The 23,933-nt window shown below is 45.6% G+C and overlaps 1 protein-coding gene across 1 annotated transcript in view; it reads right to left on the bottom strand.

Annotated features, from left to right (window-relative positions):
• LOC115321486 (protein slit-like) overlaps positions 1 to 23,719 on the bottom strand; it is a 212,944-nt gene extending 189,225 nt beyond the window's left edge. The window contains exon 1 of the mRNA XM_040210944.3: positions 23,595 to 23,719. Coding sequence (XP_040066878.1) covers positions 23,595 to 23,662 — 68 coding nt within the window. The 5' untranslated portion in view covers positions 23,663 to 23,719. The remainder of the gene's footprint in view (positions 1 to 23,594) is intronic.
• Positions 23,720 to 23,933: the final 214 nt, after the last annotated feature.

Genomic DNA, 23,933 nt, shown 5'->3' with positions numbered 1-23,933 from the left:
AGTTTTCTCTCGGTTTCTGCCACCATTCACTTAATCTTTGCTTGGTAATCTCTACAGTCTTGAAATCCACTCTCCCTTCGCTGTCTCTAAAACCCAATGACTTTATTAAATCTAAGTTGTCTTCGGTAGGCATAGGGTGAAGCCCTTTACAGTAGAGTATCAAGTGCTCAGCCGTCTCGTCCTCCTCTCCACAAGCAGTGCACACTGTATCCAGTTCCTGGTACTTCACTCTGTATGTTCTGGTTCGCAGAACACCCGTCCTCGCCTCAAACAACAATGAGCTTCCCCTAGAATTGTCATAAATGCTTTCTTTGGCAATAACTGTTTTGTTTAATCTATAGCTTTCCAGAGCCGTCTTTGTCTGCATTCTCTCTAGCCACCGATCTCTTTCTGTGGCCTTAACTTTCTTCTTAACTGAGACTTGCTCTTCCGTATCTTCGCTATAGCCCAAAAAGTTTCCTCTTAATTTCCTAGTGCGCTGTCTCCACTTTGTGTCTACACTCCTCATGTATAAATAGCTGAAAAACTTTCGTGCCCATTGCTCCCCATCCATTTGCCTCAACCTATCCTCAAATTCTATCTTGCTCACCGCTTCCCTGCTCTCAAATGTCACCCATCCCATGTCTCCTTGTACTCCCTGGTTTGGCGTTTTGCAATGTGCCCCCAAAGCCAGTCTACCTACTCCGCGCTGTTTTATTTCTAGTCTCGCATGCACTTCGGATTTCATGCATAGCACTGCGTTTCCAAAAGTCAAGCCAGGCACCATGACCCCTTTCCAAATCTCTCTCACCACCTCATACCTGTTGTAATTCCAAAGGGCCCTATTTTTTATTACAGCTGCATTTCTGTTGCCCTTACCTATCATATACTTTTCATGCTCACTGAGATATTCTGCACCATCACATATCCATACTCCTAGATACTTGTATTTACTAGCTCTCTCAACTGTAATATTCTGTATCTTTAGCCTCTCAACTTCATCCACGTTAAAAATCATGCCTGCTGATTTTTCGCTACTGAATTCTAAACCTAATTCCTCTCCTTCCCTACCACAGATGCTCATTAATTCCTGCAACTCTGTCCTGTTGTTAGCCATTATTACGATATCATCCGCATACATCTATCCCGGTAAGGATTGCTGAATTTTTCGGCCTAGCTTACTGTAAGAAAGGTTGAATCCAAGCCCACACTTCTCTAGTCTATCCTCCAATCCTCTCAGATACAGCATAAACAGCAAAGGCGATAACGGGCACCCCTGCCTAAGGCCTCGTCTTATCTCTATTTTCCTGTCGCCTTTCCTTCCCATGTTATAATCACCTTGTTATCTTTGTAAATGTTCCTTAATAGTGCTGTTAGTCCTTCATCTAGGTTTAAGCTCTCCCTTATGTCCCACAGGTTCCTTTGGTTCACATTCTCATAGGCACCCTTGATATCCTGAAATGCCAGCCAGAGCTGTCTGTTTTCTTTTTGCGCTATTTCTATACACTGTGCTAGAGAAAATAAATTGTCCTCCAACCTTCTTTGTTTCCAAAACCCGTTCTGTAACTCGCCCAGTATGCCCTCGTAATCTACCCATTCCTCCAGTCTGTTCTATATAATCTGCATTACCAACCTGTAAATAACCGGTGTCACGGTTATGGGACGATAATTCCTAATATCAGACTTATCTCCCTTTCCCTTATATATCATACTCATCCTACTAAGCCTCCATTCATCTGGAATATTTCCTTTTGTTACCATGGTACTCACTAGCTCCCTTAGTTTTGCCTTAGATTTAGGACCCAAATTCTTCACCAGCTTGATAGGGATACCATCTGTGCCTGTCGACGTGCCACTAGGGACTCTTCGTTCCGCCTTTTCCTATTCTCTTTGCCCAAAATCCGCGATGTCACAAACTGGACTGCTACTTCCTTCGGTTCTCCTATCTTCCACATGTACCCGTTCCCGAAATTTCTCCTCCATCACTGCTCCTATATATTGTATCGCATCATCTCCCTCTAATCGATCTCCCTGATGCGAGAGTATGAACCTCTGTCTAGCTTGCGTCGTTTCACCGAGTGAGCTCAAGTGCTCCCAAAACTTCTTGGCAGCGTTTCTATCTTTCTTACTTACATTACTCATCCATTCTTCACCCTTTCTCTGAATTTTCGCATTGATCAAACTGGATGCCTCTCGGCGACATGTTATAAAATTGTCCCATTTCTTTTTACTTCCGTTTCGGACTCCCCACTACGCTTGGAATACCTGTGTTCTCTAGAGGCTTCCTGACGTTTTTGTATCGCTTGCTTCACTTCTTTGTCCCACCAGCTTTTTGGTCTATGTCCTTGCTTACCCTTTCGTTTACTCTGAACTTTGTCTAGTTCTAGAGCAAAAAGCCTACCTAGTCTCTCATAGGTCCAATCTGTATACTGTTTCCCTGAAACTGCTGCCTCTATTCTTTCAACAACTATTTCCAACTCTTTGTCGCTGCAGAAAGTTTGCTTTGAATTATGTTGTCTAGTTTCAGCATTTACTTCTCTGGCAAAATTCAGCTTAATACGTTTGTGATCACTACCAAGACTTTTGGAACCTTCTTCATCTATTTTCATTACTTGTAACTTACCATATATTTTGTGTGACATGAGTACGTAAACTATAGTTGAATGCAGATTGCCAGTTTCCCAAGTTATGTGCCCGTCACACTTCTGACACAAGTAACGCCACCTCGTGGTCCAGTGACGAACCGTGGGTTTTGGTACCTTTCGTGCCACCGACGTGTTTTCGTACTTTTCGTATCGTTGACATGTGTTCGCTCAAGGACTTTAAAGGTCGGCTGAACGATGAGACAAATAAAGCTTTCGCCTTGATAAAAGATTAGAAGCTGTGCGTAGCTCATCAGTAACGTTTCGGCTTCGCGCGCAGCGGACCTAGGTTCGGTTTTTGCGGGCGGCGGGGGTTCTTTCTGAAGTACCAAGAAAATAAATGTGAGGATGCAAACGAGCTGGTGTAAATTAAACATTATTTAAAAAAAAAACCGAGATTTCAGGTAACGACCCACACACTTAAGATTATCAAACTCAAACAGGAACAACTTTTGAGAGTGTGTCGTTACCTGGCAGTCTCGGTTCAGCTTAATCATGTTTTTGAAGGAACTGGCAACATCGACGACGGACGCCCTACATCCACTACAACATTAACAATGGTGGGAAGAGTCGATAACAGCTATTAAACGTTCCGCGCTGTGGTACTGAGCATGGCGTTTTACCAGAATGTGTCGTGCTCAGCGTTCTAGCGCTGGCTGATGTTTTTTTCTGCATACTGTAAACGATTTAATTTTCGCATAGAGCTAACTTTCGCGAGTTTTGTGAATCGCCTACAATTCGGTACACATTGGACTCTATCTTGAGATCCCACCGCGTCGCGAAAGTTAGAACCAGCGAATTATTCCTTAAATTCAGCTTCGACCAAAATCGCGAAATATTGAGCCCTCGAGAAATAAGTCGTTTACGGCATATCTTTATAGTCGTTATTCAACGAGCACCCTCTAGATGGTAGCGTATTACCCTCCCATGTGATTCGCGGGGAAGTAGGCGCTCCCTCCTTTTCACACCCCTTGAATATGTTTCATGCGGTTCCTAATGGTAGTTCTATGGGGAGGAGATGTAACAGTCGCATGCCTCTAGCGGTACGCTTCAGCTCCGGAGACAAAAACAAACCGCATTTTCTCGTTTGTTTTTGGAAAATCGAAAATGGCTATTCGAAGGCCGCTCCTCGTGAGTCCAAAGCACTGGTCAGAGCGCAGCGCTCAAGCCCAGACCCAGGCGTGCGAAGTTCAATGTGTTTGCTATGCTGTGTTAAGGGTAAGGCCCGTTCACACGATGAATTTTTCTCGCGCATCTATACCCGTTTTCACCTCAAGAACCACAGTAAAACAAGTCCGGCTTCTCGCGGAGCATTACTGATGTCCCCTTTTATGTAGAGAATTAAGATATACGTAGGTGAATTGTAGATCAGATATATGTTGTCTTAGCAAGACGTTCACGTTCCAAACGCCAAAAGCCTCGCGTTTTCCTCAGATAACCGAGTCTCGTAAAAACTACTTCGCGCCGCGCATGAACAATGCGCAAAACTTACTTTTTTCTTGACGTGAAAACAAGTATAGTGTCGCGAAACGTAGTTTCGCGAAATGGTTGCGCCGTCTGAACCAGTCCGAAAAGGACGCGTGCATCTAAAAAAAGTTGCGCGCACACCTCGCTTCTGGAGCGAGCTTTTGCTGAAACTTTGCCGAGTCCTGTCAATCACTCTGAGGGCGCCGCCAATGGCCGCTCAGAAACGCTCTCACGTGGCCTTTGAGGGGGGAGCGAGCTGTTTGAGAATTGAGAAGACCACTTCACTGCCGGTGTTGTAGCCGAGCCAAATCCGAAAAAAAACCGAAACCACGAACGATGGATACTGCCGGCGCTTCCGCTAGCACGTCAAGCACCACTGAAGGAAAAGTGAGTAGCATATCGGAAAAAAATCCAGCGATGGACGAAGATTGGCGAGATTAGAATAGTGCTCGTAGCGTTGTTGTCGCGACGATACCGCTGGATAAGAGACCATCGAGTAAACTGAAACCAAGCTTGCTTTGTTTACAAGCAAGCTTGTGAGCGAGTAATGCGCTCCAGTCCGCTCGCGCTTCTGTAGGTACTCTTTTACCCGCGGTCTGTTCTCTTGGGAGGGGCATCCTCGTCGCAGAGAACAACTATTAGAGGTGCCGCAACGACTCTACGCTTTCGTGGCGACATGCCACTTTACGCTCGATGGAATCGCAGGCAGAAGGTGCTTCGGTTTTTAGAATGTGGCGGGAGATGGAGAACACGACGCTGAATGGCTAATGGTGATGATGTTGATGCTGGCTTTCAACTGAAGCGCCACTTTATGGCCAACAGCCAAACTATTTTCGCGAGTCTAAACGTCATCGTTGTTGCACGTGAAGCGGTACGTGTGAACGAGCACGCGAAACTGTTGCGCGCCTAAAAGATGCATCGTGTGAACAGACCTTTAGTAAAAACCCGGCCATGAAATGCCGAATGAAGCTACGCGCGTGCACTCCTTCTCTCCCCCCGAAAAGTTGTCGTTCTCATCATCATCATCATAATCGACTCACTCTCACTCTTTCTCCCCCTCTCCCTGTTTCTCTCTCGTTCTTTCTTTGTGGAAACCACTTTACTCGAGAAGCATCCCCGAAGAGCTGATCTTGGAGGCAAGCCGCTTCTCGCTTTCGTGGGACTCGAGGCCGCATTTGCATGGCGCCGCGTGCAGAGCTCGGGCCTGGACGCCGCAGGCGATGAAGTTTCCCTCCCCGTGGCCCGGTTGGACGACGACCGGGAAGTTGACCAAAGTCTCACGCGGTTCTTCGGCCTGGGAGCGGAAAGAGGAAGCGCGCACCGATGGTGTGTTCCGGCACTTGGCGCAAGTTGGGCGGCAGCCCTTTCCTTCCAAGGGCCTCTTTCTTTTCTTTCAAAACATTTACTCCGCACAGCTTGACTGCACAAATTGTACAAATTGGCTCGCCCCTTCGAACGAGGCGTTTACGAGGAGACGGTACACCGAGTCGTTGTTCATTAACAGGCCCGTTTGTCCAAAGGAGGTGGGAACAGTGCGCGCGTGCGCGGAAATTCCCACTTCATGGAGCGAAGCATCTGCTGGTATACGCTGTTCGAGATCTAAGTCCACCGCCTTGGCATGAAGTCGGACAGATGATTTGATCTGTAAGAGACCGCCACTTTTTTGTGTCTATGTTTGTTCGTGGTTCCCAGCTTGACAGCGAAAATTGGCTTGCGTCTTTCTCGGAAGACGATGCGTTTCTTTGGGGGGAGGGAAATTTCAGGCACACAAAGTTTAATATGTAATTCACGCTAAGTCGCTCTAAATTCGATGATTAGATGTTATGCAAAATTGAAAATAAGGCGATTGCCTTTATATATTTTAGACCTATTATACGCCTTGTAATATACCGCAAGTAAATCACGTAAATCGTCTATCCATGAACCGCTTTAACACCGTATGTACAATGGCGGTTAAACCGCGTTCGCAAAGCGTTTCCGAACCCGGTTGGTTAAAGATTCAATAAAATTTCACGTGGGGTTATGACAACAAGAAGATCCTCTTAGCGGTTGCGAATCGAACGCTATGAATAGAGCTATTTCTCAGAAAAACGTCGACCACCAATCTAAAACCTCCTACGTGTTTTTTTTTTTTTCTTATGAATATTTATTTAGTTAGGTACATCAAAGGGCTATGAGATGACAAAATAAACACAAAAGAAACGAACACAGAAGGTGCAAAATACACATACTTTCCCTAAATTTCAGCATTCATGGAACAAGTAAGAGATAAGGTTAGGTAAGCAACAAAAAAAAATGCAAACAAATCCACAAGTCACTGGTATCAGTTAAACATACGTTTAAAATCCCGATGTCTTGCAGCCAGATTTCTCTGCACATTCCTGTTTCGTGTAAGCCACACTGAAGTCGATCGAATACAGCAAATGTCGAAGTGTCCAGCCAAAAGTCGACTCCACCGCACGCGTCGGGGCAGTCTTTGGGAGCTTAAATCGCGCCCAGCGCAGAGCGGTCATTCCGGGTGGTTTCCCGATCTTCGAGACGCGATCAAGTGCAGCCGCGGACGGCTCTATTCAATTCAGTCCTCGGGAACTTGGGCAGGGAGGGACGGGGCGAAGCAGGATGGAAAAATCGATGCTGGGACCGCAATGTTCGGCAGCAGGTGCTCCCTGAATGAGCGGACACGGGGCCTCGCTTCGATTCGCTCCGATTCGCCACCGCGATTGCTATTTCACGCCGGGGAGTGCAGTGTGCGCCACTGCAGCCGCGGAGGCAGCACCTTGGGACCACGCGCGCCGACATCAAGCGGAGCGAAGAGGGGTTCATAGCGGAGATGACGCGAGACCGTCGGCTGTTCTGCATAATGGCTAAACTTAAACGATGAGCGCGGGGTTGTGAGACAGTGCCGGAGCCCTTTTGCGAACCGTATGAATGTTCGCTGAGTGCGCGGCGCTATCGGTGCCGAGGGGTTTCCGTGGCACAATCTTAAAGTGTTAGACCACTAGCTCAAAACACGCAGTGTTCCCTGCAGAGATGAAGACAGAATTGTCTGGTGACCCAGCTGAAGTCTGTTCGAAGCATGTGTGCTACATGCATATATGCATTCCTCGAGCACGTCTGCAAACAGCATGACCAATGTGACCTTCAGAGTTAAAAAATTGCCTCAGACAGCTCTCTGCAGACTGTCACTTGTATGATGTATTAGCGGTGCGACCGCGGCTTTATGGTTCCGATATGTGACGTCACGACCACTATTTTCCTCGTTGTAACGTCACAAGCTATGACCTTGGTTACTTGTCACCAGTTGGGATTGACACGTTCGATGGTGTGTGCAAAAGGTACGGCGGAAGCTCCAAGTCATCTCATTATTAAACCAACACCGTCAAATTGACAGTATGGCATTAAATAAAATAATCGGTGTTGTCCATAAAACGTTTCGAGATAATCTCGAAAAACTGGGGAATAGGTCTCCGCTTCTGAAGCTTCCACAAACTGTGGCGCCCCCATTTGGGTAGTACAAGCTCACCCGATTGAGCCTCGCGCTACATTGGGCACATTTACTAATTAAGTCATTCTAAGCTAAGCTGCAGTGCTGAAGAACGGAAAAAGAACATATTTGGACGTCCAAATTCGGCTCGACTCAACGCCGCAAAACATGCCACCACCGCCACCGCTAGGGTAAGCGTCTCTTATCTCTGGGTGGTGACGTCAGAATATCTGGAATCCCGATGCTTGTTTTTTTTCTTGTTTTTTTTTTCTCCATTTTTATTTTCTTTTTTCATTTTGAAAAGTGTGAAATGTGTATCTCGGCTAACGCTCTCAGTGTCTTAGCTCTGACCAGTGCTTCGAAAGCTTTCGAATTTTTGTTGCTTCTTTGTATTTTCCTCGTGATATCACGTTCCGCACTAGAGCTGGCAAGCTTTTACATGTGTGGCAGTTTGAGACTCTCAAGTATGTACAACCAAAAACAATTCCTAACGAGTTCTCTTTCACAGCACCCCCAGGGCAACACAGGAGGCCTATGTGCGCTTATCATTTCGGACAAGAGCTTCGGGCAGAGAGGCTTCACCGCATTGGGCCGGAGTGTACGAAGAGGCGGCTGATGCGGAGGAGCATTTAAATTATGTTAGGTTAGGGGATTTGTAACCGGTTTTCTTGCAAGTGCTGACAGTCACTTTAACGCTCTGTTATAGGTAAGCTGTCAATCAAATCTCTTTATATCCGAAAGCATTGAATCTTGTTCAAACGGTCGCAGATCCCAATAGTGTGTTTACACTCTGTAAACTGAGATGGGCATTGACCTATCAACCTACCGGCAAATAATTAGCCGGGTTTTCGCCCGCCAAAAAACTAAGACATTGAAAGATCAACGCTTTCATCGGTTAGCGCTCTTCGCTCAGACATGTTGTCCCAGCGCAAACATTCTGCTATTATCTTTGTGTGTAGCTCAACTATTAATATGCGCGGGAGATGTTGAAACAAACCCTGGTCCCGATAAGTTATATCAGATACTGAAAGCTCTGAAGGACTATGAGAAACTCGTACAAACTAAAAGATTCAGGGTTGCCCGGTGTTTTAGATTGCGAAAATTTTTTTTTTTCACAAAAAGTCTAACTATTTGGAAAGAAGCTACACTATTCCGCCACACCGCCGCATGTACGACCGTAGAACAATTTGTTGATGCATAACCATTTTGTTCTTAGCCCGAGACTGAGGCAGGAAAAGAGGAAAGTTTCAAAATTGCCTGCGCAATCACTACATTATCATTGTTGATGCATGTTTTTCGCATTTCTAACGCGCTTGCAAGGTTTCTTCTAATATTTCAGTAATGTTGTAGTCATGATTTTAAGATACAATTAACGTGTCACTAGCGTTCTTAACTTATTTTTTATGTGCTCTATTGCGCTATCAGTGGCCCCATTGTTGTGTTATCTATACACCCTTTGAACTTGTGTATTTTTTTTGTGACCTCCAGTGTGCCACATTTCTTGGTTTACTTTGTTTAGTTATGTTTTTTTCTTTCTTGTTGTCCCACCCTGCTTGGGCCTGAAATGACCTGCAGTATGAAAAAATAAATAAATATATAAATAAGCTAAGATTTGGGGCCAGCAAGTTCAGGCTTTATTACGGCAAGCTGCTCGTAAATAATGCTTTCTACCGACATGACTCAGATAACGACATGGTGATAGAAAGTATAAGGACCTCGCATACGTCCACCGCACCAAGGGCCTGACGAAGGGTTAGAAAAAGCCACAAAGGCAAGATAGGACCTCAAGAACAGCTTTCTTTTATTCTGTCCAACTTGCGAAGGACTCTTCTGAAGCAGATTACTTACTCTCCAGCACTGAACCCTATTTAGCTGATAGTGTTATGGGCATGGAAACGTGGCTAAACCCAGGAAGTTGCCGACTGTGAACTAAATATATATAAAATTTTCGGCTGTATAGGAAAGATAGGAGCGCTTCACGGGGCGGGTGAGTCATCACCGCTGTTTGAAAACGAACCGACATTCTTAGCCCTCTTGAAATGTTGAGGGTGGCGGTCCGGTTACGTTTGAGGTCTTGCAGCCTTTCAGATTCAACAAATTGTTAACCAGACAACGTGTAGCGATAACATTTTAGATTTTGTTCTAACGACTCACCCTGACTATTGATGTTGATATTTTAAAATATATTAGTGCCAGAATATGGTACGTTGTTTTTCTGCTGCCCCAGTCAGAAACGAGACGCTCTGAAGACACATATTTGATTATGGAAGGGCTGACCTTCAAAAAATGTCAAATATGGTGTGTGAATGTTCCTTTGGTTTTCTTAATTTATTGACTTACCGGTCAGTAAATGGACAGCTGGGCGTCCTTCAGCAATACAATTAACGACGTGAAAAAATATGTATCCCGAAGATTCATATTTTGCCATGTGCTAGTAATTCCTGCTTAACGACCACTGTGAGACGCTGTATGAATAAGAAAAAAAGATTATTTAAAAGCTAAACGTCCGGATGCTCAGGACGACTGGGAGCCTTATCGTTCATGTTCAAGTTCCTGTAAAAAAGAAATCAGAAGAGCCAAACTTAAATTCTCTAACAACGACCTGCCTAAAATTTTGCAATTTGACCCGAAGATTTTTGGAGTGTAGAGCACCGTAAACCAAAAATGTAAGTCCGTGTATATTTTCGGAAGAGGGTAGTGTTTTCAACATATTGGAGACAGCAAAGGTGTTTAATTCTTTCTTTGGTAGCGTGTTCGCAGATGAGATACCTTAGACTAATATTATGTTAATATCTACAATGTCTGTTCAGATGGAGACTTGTATCATTACCGGTGAGAGAGTTGTCAGCGCAATAGATCGACTGCCAAAAAATTGAAACCCCAGTCCGGATGAAATAAGCACAAAGTTCCTCAATTTAACAAAAGGTATGTCCAGTGAACTTCTGGGAGCACTCTTCCAAAAGTCACTTATTACCGGCACGCTATCCAATCACTGTAAACTGGCATATGTCATCCCTATCTACAAATACCGGCAATTATAACTCCCTCACAAATTGAAGATCCATATCTCTTACTTGCGTATCATGTAAATGACTTGAACACATGTTTTGTTCTCGAACTATGAAATATCTCGTGACTAACAACCTTCTTTTTCCAAACCAGCATGGTTTTCAACAGGGGCGTTCCTGTGAATTGCAACCTTGCCACCTAATTCCTGAAAAGACGGTGAGTGTGCAGGCGAGCTGGTGGTAGCTAATCATGTCGTATTACACCTGAGACTACGGTGGAAGAAATCGGAAGAACTTTCAGTAGAAGGAACAGACACAGAGAACGTCTGAGACGTTCTCTGTGTCTCGAGTGTTTTTCTCTGTCTCGAGTGTATCTCGAGTGTGTTTGTGGGGTGCCCCGAGTTGGATTGTACATCTATTAAGGATTACATGATATCACTCTTTTATTAGTAAGTACACTGCAAGCATGCTTCTGATAGTAGTACTGCATTCCTCTCAATCTCCGCGGTTTTTTGTGTGATGAGTTCTGCTTGGCATGAGGACAGTGTTAATTCTATTTTATAATTTGCTTTTCGTTTTACAGAGAAGTGTGACCATTGTAAATATGTCGAGAATACACTGTGTGTAATTATAGTAATTTAATAAACTCCTGGGAGCGATCGAAAACATTTCGTTTATCCGTATATGTGATTGGATATGCAAAAAATGATCTGCAACGTACACATACTTGCACGACATTCGGCTAATACGGAGCAGACGCATCGTAGAGTATTCACACAATATTGCGCGAAAGCTAGGCCGGGGCAAAACGGCTGTACGGCAATACCTGCCGGATATGAAACGATGGTGCAAAACTGGACATTTGAGCGATATTGGAACCGACTTTCGGCCGGTACTGGCACGATACCGCAAAGTATCGCCGTGCTGCTTGGGGACGGAAGTGATGACATCTAACCATCGTGTTCCCAGCGCTTATTTAGTTTAATTCTCTTCTGGGGCGCGTGAAAGAGCACTTCTGTGACACACCAGAGATATTCCAAACTTGGGCAGGCCTCTCGGCTTTCTTTGCCACTTTTGGCGCTTATTTTGCACTTCAGTGGGTAGCCAGAGAAGAGCCAAACTTCGGCATGGCCCGAATCACCAAGTTAAGATTTATTGCGGCAGTTATGGCTCAGGTCTGGCGCTCACTTTGGCAGAACTGTGGCGCACCAGAGAAAGGCCAAACTTGGTGTGGCCAAAATACCCAAATTAGGCGTTGCTCTGGCAGTTAGAGTTCAAGTCTGGCACTTACTTTGGCAGAACTGTGGCGGACCAGAGAAAGGCCAAACTTGGCATGTCCGAAATACCCCAATTAGGCGTAGCTTTGGCAGTTATGGCTCAAGTTTGGCACTTACTTTGGCACAGTTGTGGCGGGCCAGAGAAAAGCCAAACTTGGTGTGACCGAAATACCCAAATTAGGCGTTGCTCTGGCAGTTAGAGTTCAAGTGTGGCACTTACTTTGGCAAAACTGTGGCGGACCAGAGAAAGGCCAAACTTGGCATGTCCGAAATACCCAAATTAGGCGTTGCTTTGGCAGTTATGGCTCAAGTCTGGCACTTACTTTGGCACAGCTGTGGCGGGCCAGAGAAAAGCCAAACTTGGTGTGACCGAAATACCCAAATTAGGCGTTGCTCTGGCAGTTATGGTTCAAGACTGGCACTTACTTTGGCAAAACTGTGGCGGACCAGAGAAAGGCCAAACTTGGCATGTCCGAAATACCCAAATTCGGCGTTGTTTTGGCAGTTATGGCCCAGGTATGGCACCAACTTTGGCGCCCCTCTGGCGTTCCAGAGAAGAGCCAAACTTTGGCATGCCCTAGGATCGCCCAACTACGGCTATAGTTAGGCACCGTACTTTGGCACTGATGATTGCCATGGTGCATAATCCTGACTGCGCCAAAGTTGGGCCCTTATGTTTGCCAGACCTTTGCCCAAGTTGGGCATTCCTCTGGCGTGCTATCTGGGTATATTGCTAATATGTTCGTCCTGTCATTGGATGAAAATGACTCCGTCGTGCACCTTTACGATCGGTTAAAGAAACATTCGAACGCAAAAAAAAAAAAAAAAAATAAAGCACGTGAGCTACGAAAGGTGTCTTTTTATTATTTTCTATGTCGGGCAGTTTTTATCCGGCACCTGCTCTCAGGCTCACCTTATTTGCAAAAATTTGGAGCGTGCGGGTGATGATTTGAACCGAGAACACGCATCTTCGCACATATTCATGAGCAGAAAGAATAAAGCTGTACTTATTTATTCCAAATCTGACTGTATTACGTGGCTTTCAGTTTATTTTGATCGTCTGCGTGGACAAGGAGTTACTTATCCAGTGTTACTGCGTAGTTCTTACAGTCTCTCTTGGTTTTACACATGTCCTTCGATCGTTTGGCACGTATATCCCTCATGCTGGAAACCGTCGACGCCGTATTCGCGCTAACAGTGTCCGACAGTGCACAGAAATACACGTACGAAGCGGTTTTAACACCGTTTTAGAGCGCAGCTCTTAGGCGCCCGTTTCCGGCTTGAGCGGCGTCGGCGTCGGCGTCGCCGTCGGCGAAACCAGAAGGTCACGTGACCCCCCAAGGTCACGTACCTTGGGGGTCACGCGGCAGGGGGGGTCACGTGACCCCCTGGTCACGTGACCCCCCTTCCCCCTCCGCGCCTTCCCCCCCTCCTCAAGAGCTGCGCTCTAATTCGGCGTTACAGGGAGTTGTAAACGGCTTTCTTTTTCTTCATACCACGAATTTCAAATAAAAATACTGTAACTAACCAATTATTTCGTCTGCGTGACTGAGAAATGTTACAATGTGCCTAGTACGTACAAATTATTAGTGATATTTGCTCTTATAATCGAGCGCAGAGAGAAAATGCATTCGCTTTTTCCTATAGAAATGCATTACCGGAAGTCAATTTCTGTCTGCTTGCTGTCTGCTTCAAAATGCAACAGCACACTAGCGCCAGCTGAGCCTCTAGCGTTTATTGTAATAACTCTATGCTTGCCGCCACTGCATTTGTCGAACAAGTTCAAATGCGGAAGCCAAACGCCGGACGCCAGCGTTCCGCGTTCTAAAGCGTTCGACAAGTGCAGTAGAGACTACGGCAACTCAGAAAAGTGCAGAGCGGAAATTTCACCCGTATTACTTTTCGTTTGTGAGCGTCTTTACTTCCCTGCAGTATCAGTGTTGTGTTTTTATGGTCTAACACGCAATCGTTGTGTGTCGTGCTTTTTCTTGCGTATCTGTAATTTTCTTTCATGTATCCTGATAATTTTGTCTGCGATTCAGCAGCCTGCCTGTGCGCTCACCCTTCATTCAGTTAGAAAAACGAGGTGAAGGAAATTAAGTACGCATGCATACGAGTGAAAACTAGAGTCACTAATACAGTGGAAACGACATTTCCGCCACGTTCCTGTTTCCACTACTTTTTTCTGCTACACAAACAAATATAAAATCCTGCACGTACTCAACAACCACAAAAATGTTATTGCGCTAAGTCGGGAATGAACCGTACCGAAGTCGGTATGCTCCGCTTCTTAGGAAATAGGCGGTACTCACCACTCCAAATGTCATAAAAAAAATATTACCTTTTGTCATCTATAGTCAATCAAATTCGAACCAACTGCCTTTCTCAAGAAGTATCTTTCGAACGATCGTGCATACAACTTTCCACATAAAAAAACACAAAAAACACAAGCTTTTGACAGACATAAATTAGATTATCAAAAACCCGGCCTCTTAAACGAACACCCTGTTCTCATGACCGCAATTGAAGAAAGTACGCCTGTGCAAGCTTGAAAAAAGAACGTGAATATGCATCTTTTGTCGCTTCAAGAATGACGGGCTACATTTTTTGTACGCTGGTGGCGTTTCTATTCCGCACCACTCCTTTTGCATGCTATGGGGCAAATAAAATCGTTTTCTTTGATGTATGGCCTATTGGTTCAGTTGTAGTGTGCTGGTGTAATTTTATTTTGCAGTGTTGTTGCGCGGTGCCACTCGCTGTGCAGTGTTTGTGCAAACTTAAAAAAAAGATCGATGAGCGTTGTTTTGTCATTTCATAGGTGACTGCCTTGTTTTTATTTCCTTGGTTTCGTCATTTTATGCAGCGTTGTCTTCCATATTTTTTTTTTTTATTTCTCATGTGCACTTTTTTTTTTTTCTAAATCATGGGGTTTACTTCGGCTGCCGAGGTATATTCAAAGAATACATTTTAGGTCCTAAAACAGCATAGAAGTATTAGTCGGTGCTACGCGCTCGCGCCATAAAAGGCCGGAGCGCGGGCACTTTGCAAAGACATGAGAAATTATTAAGCGGCCGAAGGGCCGAGATGATGACACTCTACACAAGCACGCATTTAATCCCTAATTAGGCATTGCAGTTCTTGTTAATCTGACCACTCTCTATGGTCGAACTCTCTTAATGTTTTGCTCAGGATTGGAAGCGCGAGTAGGAACCGTTCGCGAAAGAGATCAGGCAAGTATAGTCTCACGAAGAGATGCGTTCTTAATCGGAGACTAAACGAAAACACCGTTCTGATCGACCGTTGCGAGAAGGGGCCGACAGCCCCAATCCATGCCCGAAAGCGACGGATTGGGTGGGAAACCAGTTGGAGGGGCTTCGGTCGCCGACCGGGCCGCGTCTGGGATCGATCACGACGGGCACGACGCAGACGACGACGCAGGTGCGCCAAGCATGGGCCCACGAGAGCACCATGCAGGGAACCAAGTGAGTCGCTCAACGGTAAAATGAACGACGCTTTTGTTTGATTTTTTTTTTATGGATATAGTTTTTGATACGAAGACCAAACATGTGTCTGATGCTGAACGATGGCTCGCCGAAAGTGTTTACGAGTTCGAGGCGCCGGGAGTATTGTTCGCTCACCACGGAGATTCAAAGGTCAAGACGTCTTTTATATATGCATACTATGACAATAACAACGTGTCAGGCGCTGCTCAACTCAAAAGCTGCAATAAAAAGTTTGGGAAAAAAATAAAAAAATAAAATATTGTCTTCAATTTCGGTTTCTATACAGGGTGTGCGGAGGTAAACAAAAACAAATAATGACCGAACTTCCCGGGGAGCATGTTACTTACTGTTGGCTATTGATTTGTTTTCTAGGACCCTCAGTGAGTGGAGTATGCTTCCACCGTCTCCCCGCCGAGTACTAACTGCGGTACCTCCTGTAATTTAGACAGACGGGATCAATGTGCCTTCCTGATCCCTTGAGTGAAAACAAAGAGCACTTTCTCCTCAAAAAAATTACAAATCTGTCGAAGGTAGGACTACCCATTCGATTCGCCTGGATAATATACCGGAGAACGAATTAAAACCTACAAATCCCTAACCACGTCCAACTACTTCGTGAAGTGCAAGTCATCAGCGATGGGCAGCTACCTCCCCCAGGCGCCGAAGCTACGCGCGAAGCTTCTCCGCAGGGGTCGCCGAGCCGGTTCTTGGTTTTAGCAGACAATCTTCCGAGAGTTCTTATTACGCTTCCTTTAGCACAGGGGTCCGCAAACCCCAGCCCGCGGGTTAGATCCGGCCCGTGGAGGTCTTCTGACCCTCCCGCGGCTGGCCGCAGTCTCCAAAGAAACCCGGCCTGCGGCTCGCTTCAAGCAGACCCGCTGCTAGAGGTGCGAAAGAAGTGCGCGCAAATAACCGGCGTCGCGACGCGCTTGAAATGCGCAAACAAAGATACCAGAAAGAACGAGGGAAACTGCATTGTAACGCAGGTCCTCTCGCCATATCATTAATTGAATATTTCCGTCACAAGCATAACCATTCTTAGTCCCCTGCTTCAGGTCTGTCTAAAGATAGGCCGGATACATATCACGTGGGCGAAGGACGCTTAACGAATGACTTGTATCACCGGGGCGCGTGTTAACCCACAAAGCCTATTTGCGGCGACAGTCTGGGGCGGCTCATTACAAAAATGTTAACCTACTTGGCCCACCCGTACACGCCGCTTCGCGGCAGCCGAGCCTTCGCTAAAGTGCCTTTCGATCAAAAGTCGGGGCAGGACTTGTTCGCTAAAACGACGTTCAACCAACTCAGTGCCACCTGTTCAATTCGCCTGAACTGGTTGAACTAGTTCAACAGTGTAGGAACCGCCGCCTTTGATTCAACTGGAAGTTGCACGGCCGCTACACTGGACGTTCGATTCACCCCAGTCTTGAACAAGTTCAGACTCAGTTTCTCAAAATCTTGCACCGGCTCCGAAGTCAGTTCCACGTTCGTGCACAAGCAGACGACGAGAGCAGATGACACCCGCGGTGCCAATTCTCGGAGCTCTTGATCAAATGTCTGCTTCTTATTGATAAAAAGAATGTACCCTTGATGGACGCGAAAGCGAGATCCTTACACGGGTAAGCATTAGCTCAGATATGATATCCTGAAAGCGTCTTACACCCCTGCTCGCGCAGGCTTTGCTACATGAGGTAAGTGTTGAAAGATTGGTTCACGTAAGTTGTTTCTTTTTGATGGTACTTGCTACTACGGACACTGACACCCCCCACAATTTATGTAGTATTTTTGTTAGGCGATCTATTATGGTGTTAGAAGACTACCCAATCAATATTTTGCTACACCGTCACGTATATTTTTAAGAAAATAATAAAAAAAACGCAACTGGTCGAAACCGAAACCGAAACTGGACTGGGGAGGAAGCAGAGATATAAAGGAGGAGAGTGTTGTCGAAAGTCGCGTGGCTATGCAATTTTTTTTTTTCAATCAACTTATTTGCAGCTTTTTAAAAACCACCAAAAATAAGTATCGTATTTTGCTTCTAAGTTTAATATTGAGTGTGTGCCTTCGATGACCAACGACTTTGATTATCTTTGATGGTTGTGTCTAAACCATAGAAAACAGCACGTGACCACGGAGAAGAGGGTGAGCGCGACTCAAACCGGCCAGTTGTCGATCGACGGTTTTCGTGTGGAGAGAACACGAATTTCGAGCCGCGATTTGTGTTCTGGATAGCTGGGCTCTCACATGTCACGCACAAATAAATACCTAGACGCATAAATACCCTGTCAGTGTCCCTTTAAGGAGCCCACAAACTCTCTTGATTTTATTTACGAAAGCTGAACATAACTGAGAAGCATTTGGTATCCGCTAAGAACCTAGCAGTCTTTTAAAAGCCTGATAAATACATTAAAGCAAAATAAACTACGCATTACCGAAAGCATAGATGCTGATACGATGTAAAGCTAGTGATTGGATCAAGCTGTCAAGGTTTCATAGCTTACGATTCGAGCAGTAAAAAGTTAAAAGCAAAAATGACTTTTCCGTATGAGAAGACTTCGTCCGGAAACAGAAGAAGGCGTCGTCTGCTTCTGTGCTCACGTCTGCTTCTACTCAACTGCCCATATGTACTCCTTGGTACCGTGCTTAGAATGCAGAGTGTTTAAAACTGCTCGATCGGGGTCACCTGGTTTATGGGTTCCGTTTACAATACAATCTGCGAGGAGGTTGCAAACGAGGCTACACTCTGCAAGCGTCTCTCCGCTCCTCCGCCCGGTTTCCCCCTCGCCACACGACGACGTAACGCACGCACACTTGCAACTAATCTGCGCAAGAGGCCTCCGCCATTAAATGGCCAAATCTCTCCACGGTTCGGGTTGCTGTCTCTCTTAAACATGGTCTCTCTACTGCATGCATGTTATCGTCAGTGGCGCCATCTGATAGCAGAAACGGAAAACAAAATCATTCGCTTATGACTCTGGTATGCCATACAAGGTTGATTACTTGCACTGTATTTGCTGCCAAGAAAAGAATGAAAACCTAGAACCGTTGTCCTTTTGCCTTACTCTTTATCAACTGTCAGAACAAATATCTCTAACTATTGTCAACTCAAGAACAGAAGTATAAAAAGTTGGGTTTTTTTTTTTTTTTTTATAAGTGGTGCGTTTAAAATCAGTTGTAACAAGAACATTTTAAACGAAAAAGAGATTTTCGTTTTCTGACAACCAAATCTCGGACACTTCTCGCAACGTATGAACAATGCTTAACACTTGCTTTTTCTCATGAGGTGAGCCTGACATGGCGTATCAGTTCCAATAAAGCATATTGTCTCCCAAAACCAAGGCATCATATCAAAAGACGTTTAAACCTATGCCCGTATATTGATCGCGTGACCCAGACTAACTCGGTGTTCGGTGGCAAAGTCGAGTCACGTGTGACCGTACATAGCAACCGACGCAGTCCCCCAGACTGAAGCCAGCTCCTGCACAATCCTTCCCATTCGCGATCACGTATCCACGGCGTGTCACGGTTTCATATTCTACCGCCTGGGCACAAATAACGAGAATAATAAAAGCTGTCACCAGGAAATAGACGTGACATACAAGTATCTGTAGCTCCCTTCATCGGAACGTGAACGCTTTTTTTGCTCGTGTTTAATATGGTTTGTGTTGTTTAAAAAAAAATGGCGGGAGTGGCATGTAGCCTGACTATCGAGGACGAGGACGTGGCCATTTGCGAGCCGGGCATAGCAAATTTCGAGCACGTGAACCTTTTTACGTGCCTTTGTTACGAAGGTACATTATTGCCGATTGTCCTGGCTCATGCAGAAGGAACTAAACTCCGTGGACTTGAGTGTTCTGTCGCGCGTCAAAGTATGAATATGGGGACTACTATCGATGACGAAGGAATCGTCCGATAATGAAGGACCTAGTCCGGCCAATTAAAACACGAAGCTAGCAGGAAAAAAAACTTGAACGGACCTTCTCATTAAACTCAATCAGTCACCGCTTCGCTGGCAGCTGACTCCATGACAAGTAATCATTACTTGTATTTGATTATTTTGTGGAGTAATTGTTTTAATAATTTAATTTCCTTTATTAGGTAGTACCGTAATCACAAGAGTAATTTGACTGCTTTTCAAAGCAACAAAATTACGTGTTTCCCTTAATATCTTTCCTCCTTTCCCTAACGGCACCTTTTGTTTCCACAGCATTCCAGCCAAGGAATTATCGAACAAAGTCTTCGACAGAGGGATGGTCTACAAAAATTGGTCGATATAAAAGGTGAGTAGTTTACAATCCGGTAATTTTGATCTATCAGTCAACGGCACAAAAGGCTCGTTTTTAAACCAGCAGAAAGATATTCCGTTCTCGAATTCTGCAATAATCAGAAAAGTAACGGTTTCGTTTTAAAGTGGAAGTCAGTTACTTGTCCTCTAAAACAGGGGTAGGCAACAGGCGGCCCGGAAGTGAGATGCGGCCCGCGAGGGAATATTATGCGGCCTCCAGCACGCTACTGGACGAGCATCCCCCCCTACACAAACACACATTTCACGACTAATGCCGCAAGAATTATTGTCGGTTGTAATCCTGGTGTAATTGGACGTACTGGCTCTGAAGCGTTCTACCACGAGATCAGTTTATTCACCATGGGCATTTGTTGTGCACCATAGTGATGCATTGGAAATCAATAACTAAGGTCGTTGCATTCAGCCTACTTTTCGTTCGGAATCGCGGATCATACCATTGTCAATTTCATCAGTTTTGTGTCGTAGTCAGAGGTTCGCTGTGAGGATACTGACTAAGGGACTTGTCAGATGGCAAACATCTAATACTTCACGTTACAAAGCGAAATTAAACGGTAAGACTGAATGGTTTTCAGTTTGTCACGGTCAGTGGGTTTTGGAATGAAAACTGTGTGGCTCTGCGGCAATCATGGAGGCAGTACCTGCAGTTTCAAGAGTTACGGAAAAGATAGCCTCCAACACTGAGCATAACAGTTCCCTTTGCGTTTTATCTGTAATTTTCGTGAGCTGATTGAACCCCCCCCCCCCCCCCCCCCCTTCTTTGGGTTTTCATCTGGCTCGCTCTGTCTCAGCTTTGCGACAATTCTGCCCGCGGCTGCAAAAGATCGCCGACCACTGCTCTAAAGTAATCGAGTAATCCAATTAAATACATAGTAATTGCATCGTGTACAAGGCTGGCTGGAATTGCTCGCCGTATAGTTTCTGACAGATATAACAAAAGCGTGGCCTATTATTATCGAGCTTCTGGGTTTGCGTTCTTTGGCGCTCTTCTCAGCTAATGCCACGATGTGATTGGCTTCTCAGCGCTAATATGACGACCGAGACTGCCCTGCGTTTCTTCGCCTGTGAGTGATTAACCCTGGTGGGATCTGCTGATCAGGCCAATTAGTGAGAAGAATGAGCTGTGGTATACTGTAACGGCCGTGCAATCGCGGTGCCGTCGATGCGTCCCCCCCTTCTTCCACTCAGATCCCGGGGCCATTGGACCGTGATACCGATCGCCTTTCTCATTGGTTCAAATTATTAAAAATAAGTGAAATTAATAAAAAAAAAAGTTTTTAAAAGGCATAATTGGTATACGTCTTTTTTTAAACAATTTTTTTCCATCATAAAGATATATTTTCTCAATATTTACGCCGTTAGACACAATTTAGGTGTAGATCACGGCCTGTTCGAAGCCTCGCCCACAGATCAGTGGCCCCGTCCCTATGCGCGGCTGCCTCCGGCATAGTCTGCTATTGCACCACCGTCTAGCGTCGTCTTCAATGCACAGACGCAGACATGAAACCCGCGCGTCGGCGTCGGTTTTTGCCTTGTTCCGTCAGCTAGTCCGCCCCCGTTTAAAACTTCTGCAATGCTGGGCAAGACGCGACCATGAAAGCGGCGTTCTAACGTTCTATCATGCACGGGCCACGGTGGAATACAAGCATCTGTCAGCGTCTGTGCGGCAAAAAGCGACCGAGAAGACTAAAAAAGAATCCACGAAATAAATATGCAGTTTCTCTACTTTTATGTTTTTGTTGTTGTTTTTTTTTGCGCGGCATCCGCGGGCAAGATGGATAAGCCTCATAACGCACAATTAAAACGCGACCTTAAAATTTTAGTTTTGGCAGCCAAGGTGCACTGCAAAACTCGAGCTACTTGACTTTTGTAGCAAAATGACAAGAACATACATAAACAACCTTATTGTGTGCCGATCGCCCAATGGCCTCCAGCCAAATGGCTCGCAAATTCTTATTTGTGTAGGTATCTTATAGGGTATTGAAACAGTGGTTGCAATCACGACGGTTGCACAATTCACAAAACAGCGGGGCCGCATCTACGGGAACTAACAATTTAATTCAGTATTAACATCTGCAAAGGAACAACTCTAGCCAGATCAAGCAACATAGTTAACGTGAGTCCAGTCCTGCTACGAAAACAAGCAGCCGCACAGCGCTTCCAAACGACCGTTGTTTGTTACAAAATACGCTGGTTGAAGAGATCTTCCTCTAAAAACCACGGTGAACGCAGAACGACTCGTACTCATTTTTAGACGAGCCTGACGACCTGCGCTCGTTGAGAACTTTTCAGACGTGGCAGCCATGTTTGTTATAGTTTCACACCAATCCGGAAAGGGTAAGCTTGGGATATTTTTGTAAACAGTAATGACTCTATCTAGACTATTTGTTTCTCAGATATTAAAAATTGACGATTAAAAGTGAAACTACAATTGCGGCACGGAGATAGAATTTTACAACCAACATCTGCACGTCAGTCATCTCTCTTACCAATGGGATTCAAGAAAAGGTGCTTAGTTTCTAAGCACCGGGGTGTAAAAACTAAAAATAGAATTATGTGTCCGATTTAAACACTTAAGAAGAAATTTGTTTCAGCAATTGTTCCTTTAAAAAAAAAATCATTAATGTTTTTTTCTTTTTGTGAGCCTGGGCGGGGCCGGGGGGGGGGGGGGGGGGGGGGGGGGGGGGATATTGTAAAGTGCTGTACCGACACTCGGAAATTTTCTAACTGAAACCATATGGTTATTTCCTTTTTATAACTTAAAAGCTAATAAGTACATACTGGTTAATTATTTAGATAATTGGTAGGTTTTTCGCAATCCCTAACGTCGGCCGTGGCTGGCGGCTTGATCTCGGAAAGAGTTTGTTTTCTCTTAAGCACCCCATATTTTTCAATGTTTGAAAGAAAGGGGCGCATAAACATTACATTTTAACCCATATTAATACATAAAATTATACTTTTTTTGTTAAAAATTGCACTTATTTTGATTGTGTGGCAGGGGTGTAGGTGTGAACCTTATTGCTATGAATGTCGTATTCTTTTACGGAGAAAAACTGAGAAAGAGAACAATTCAGAAATTGGCGGTCGGGGCAATTCGAAACTGCTGCTGATGTAAAACATATACTCTAATAAAGCCATTCTATACTCTTACATTCCGAGTGAATTTCACATGTGCGGTGGACGAAGGCTGGTCATAAATAAAGACATCGCAAAGTTCCATCAAAAAGTAAAAAAAAGAACAAATATAAGACCAATAGGCGACGCCCAATATCAGTGGAAACATGAATGGACATTGCCGTGACAACACATTAGAAATGTGAATACAAAGAAAAAAGTGGCACGGCAGAAATTCCGTCGAATGCACGGGCTCGAGCCCGGAGCTTCGAGGACTACGAGATGTTTCGGCGGCGCCCTCTTACGGCTCCAACCCTCGACGTCAAAGATTTACGGAACTCCCCCCCATTTATGAAAGGGGGGGGGGGGGGGGGGGAGTTCCGCCCCCATTTCATGTTTGCCAATGGCTTCCTTCCCAAAAATAAGACACAAATATACACCTAGCTTTTTATTAAGAAATAAATGCTGAGTTTTGGGGAAAATCCAGATTGTTAGCTTAAAAAATTACCTAGCCAGTGCTTCGTCCGCGACGTCAAATCTCTCTGCAAACTCCCCCCCCCCCCCCCCCCCCCCCCCCCCCCCAGGCCAACCCAATCTTCCGCCCCTGTTCCGGAAGCAACTTCGACAGCGGTGCGGAAACTGCGCCTCGGTGACAACATCGCACAAGACACTTGACACCGCGTAGAGCTTTCTAATCATTCTGGCAATCATAAGTCACGTTAATTACGCCGAGAATATTAGAAATTGCGTCCGCAGCGAGCGACCTGCGGCGGCTTCCTATGCCCAGGCACACCCGGGGGTGGCGCACGAGACTCACCGCAGTCCGAAGCTGTCGGGCAGAGGAGCCCTACGATCGCAGGAGCACGAGGCGCGTGTCTGCATCATCCCAAGGGAGCGCGTATCCTTCGGGGCGTGAGCACACTGCGGAGCGGACGGAGCAACCTTCCCGGGCGGCCCACTCGGAACCGACTGACGCCCGGGGCGGGAGAGCGAAGCGCACGCCGCGACTCCGGCGAGACCAACACGGTTCGGGAACAACGCCCAAGCGCGCTGGGCGCCGCAGGGTCACGCCGCCGACGACGATCGGGCAGAACCGTTCGCTACGAGAAAGAAGAGAAAATCGACGCTGTTCTCTGCCCCGTAGAACACAGTCGCG

The sequence above is a fragment of the Ixodes scapularis genome, unplaced genomic scaffold (assembly GCF_016920785.2).
Source record: "Ixodes scapularis isolate PalLabHiFi unplaced genomic scaffold, ASM1692078v2 ptg000376l_1__unscaffolded, whole genome shotgun sequence".
Lineage (NCBI taxonomy): Eukaryota > Metazoa > Arthropoda > Arachnida > Ixodida > Ixodidae > Ixodes > Ixodes scapularis.
The sequence above is the reverse complement of the archived record's forward strand: the minus strand, read 5'-3'. Positions and strand labels throughout refer to the sequence as shown.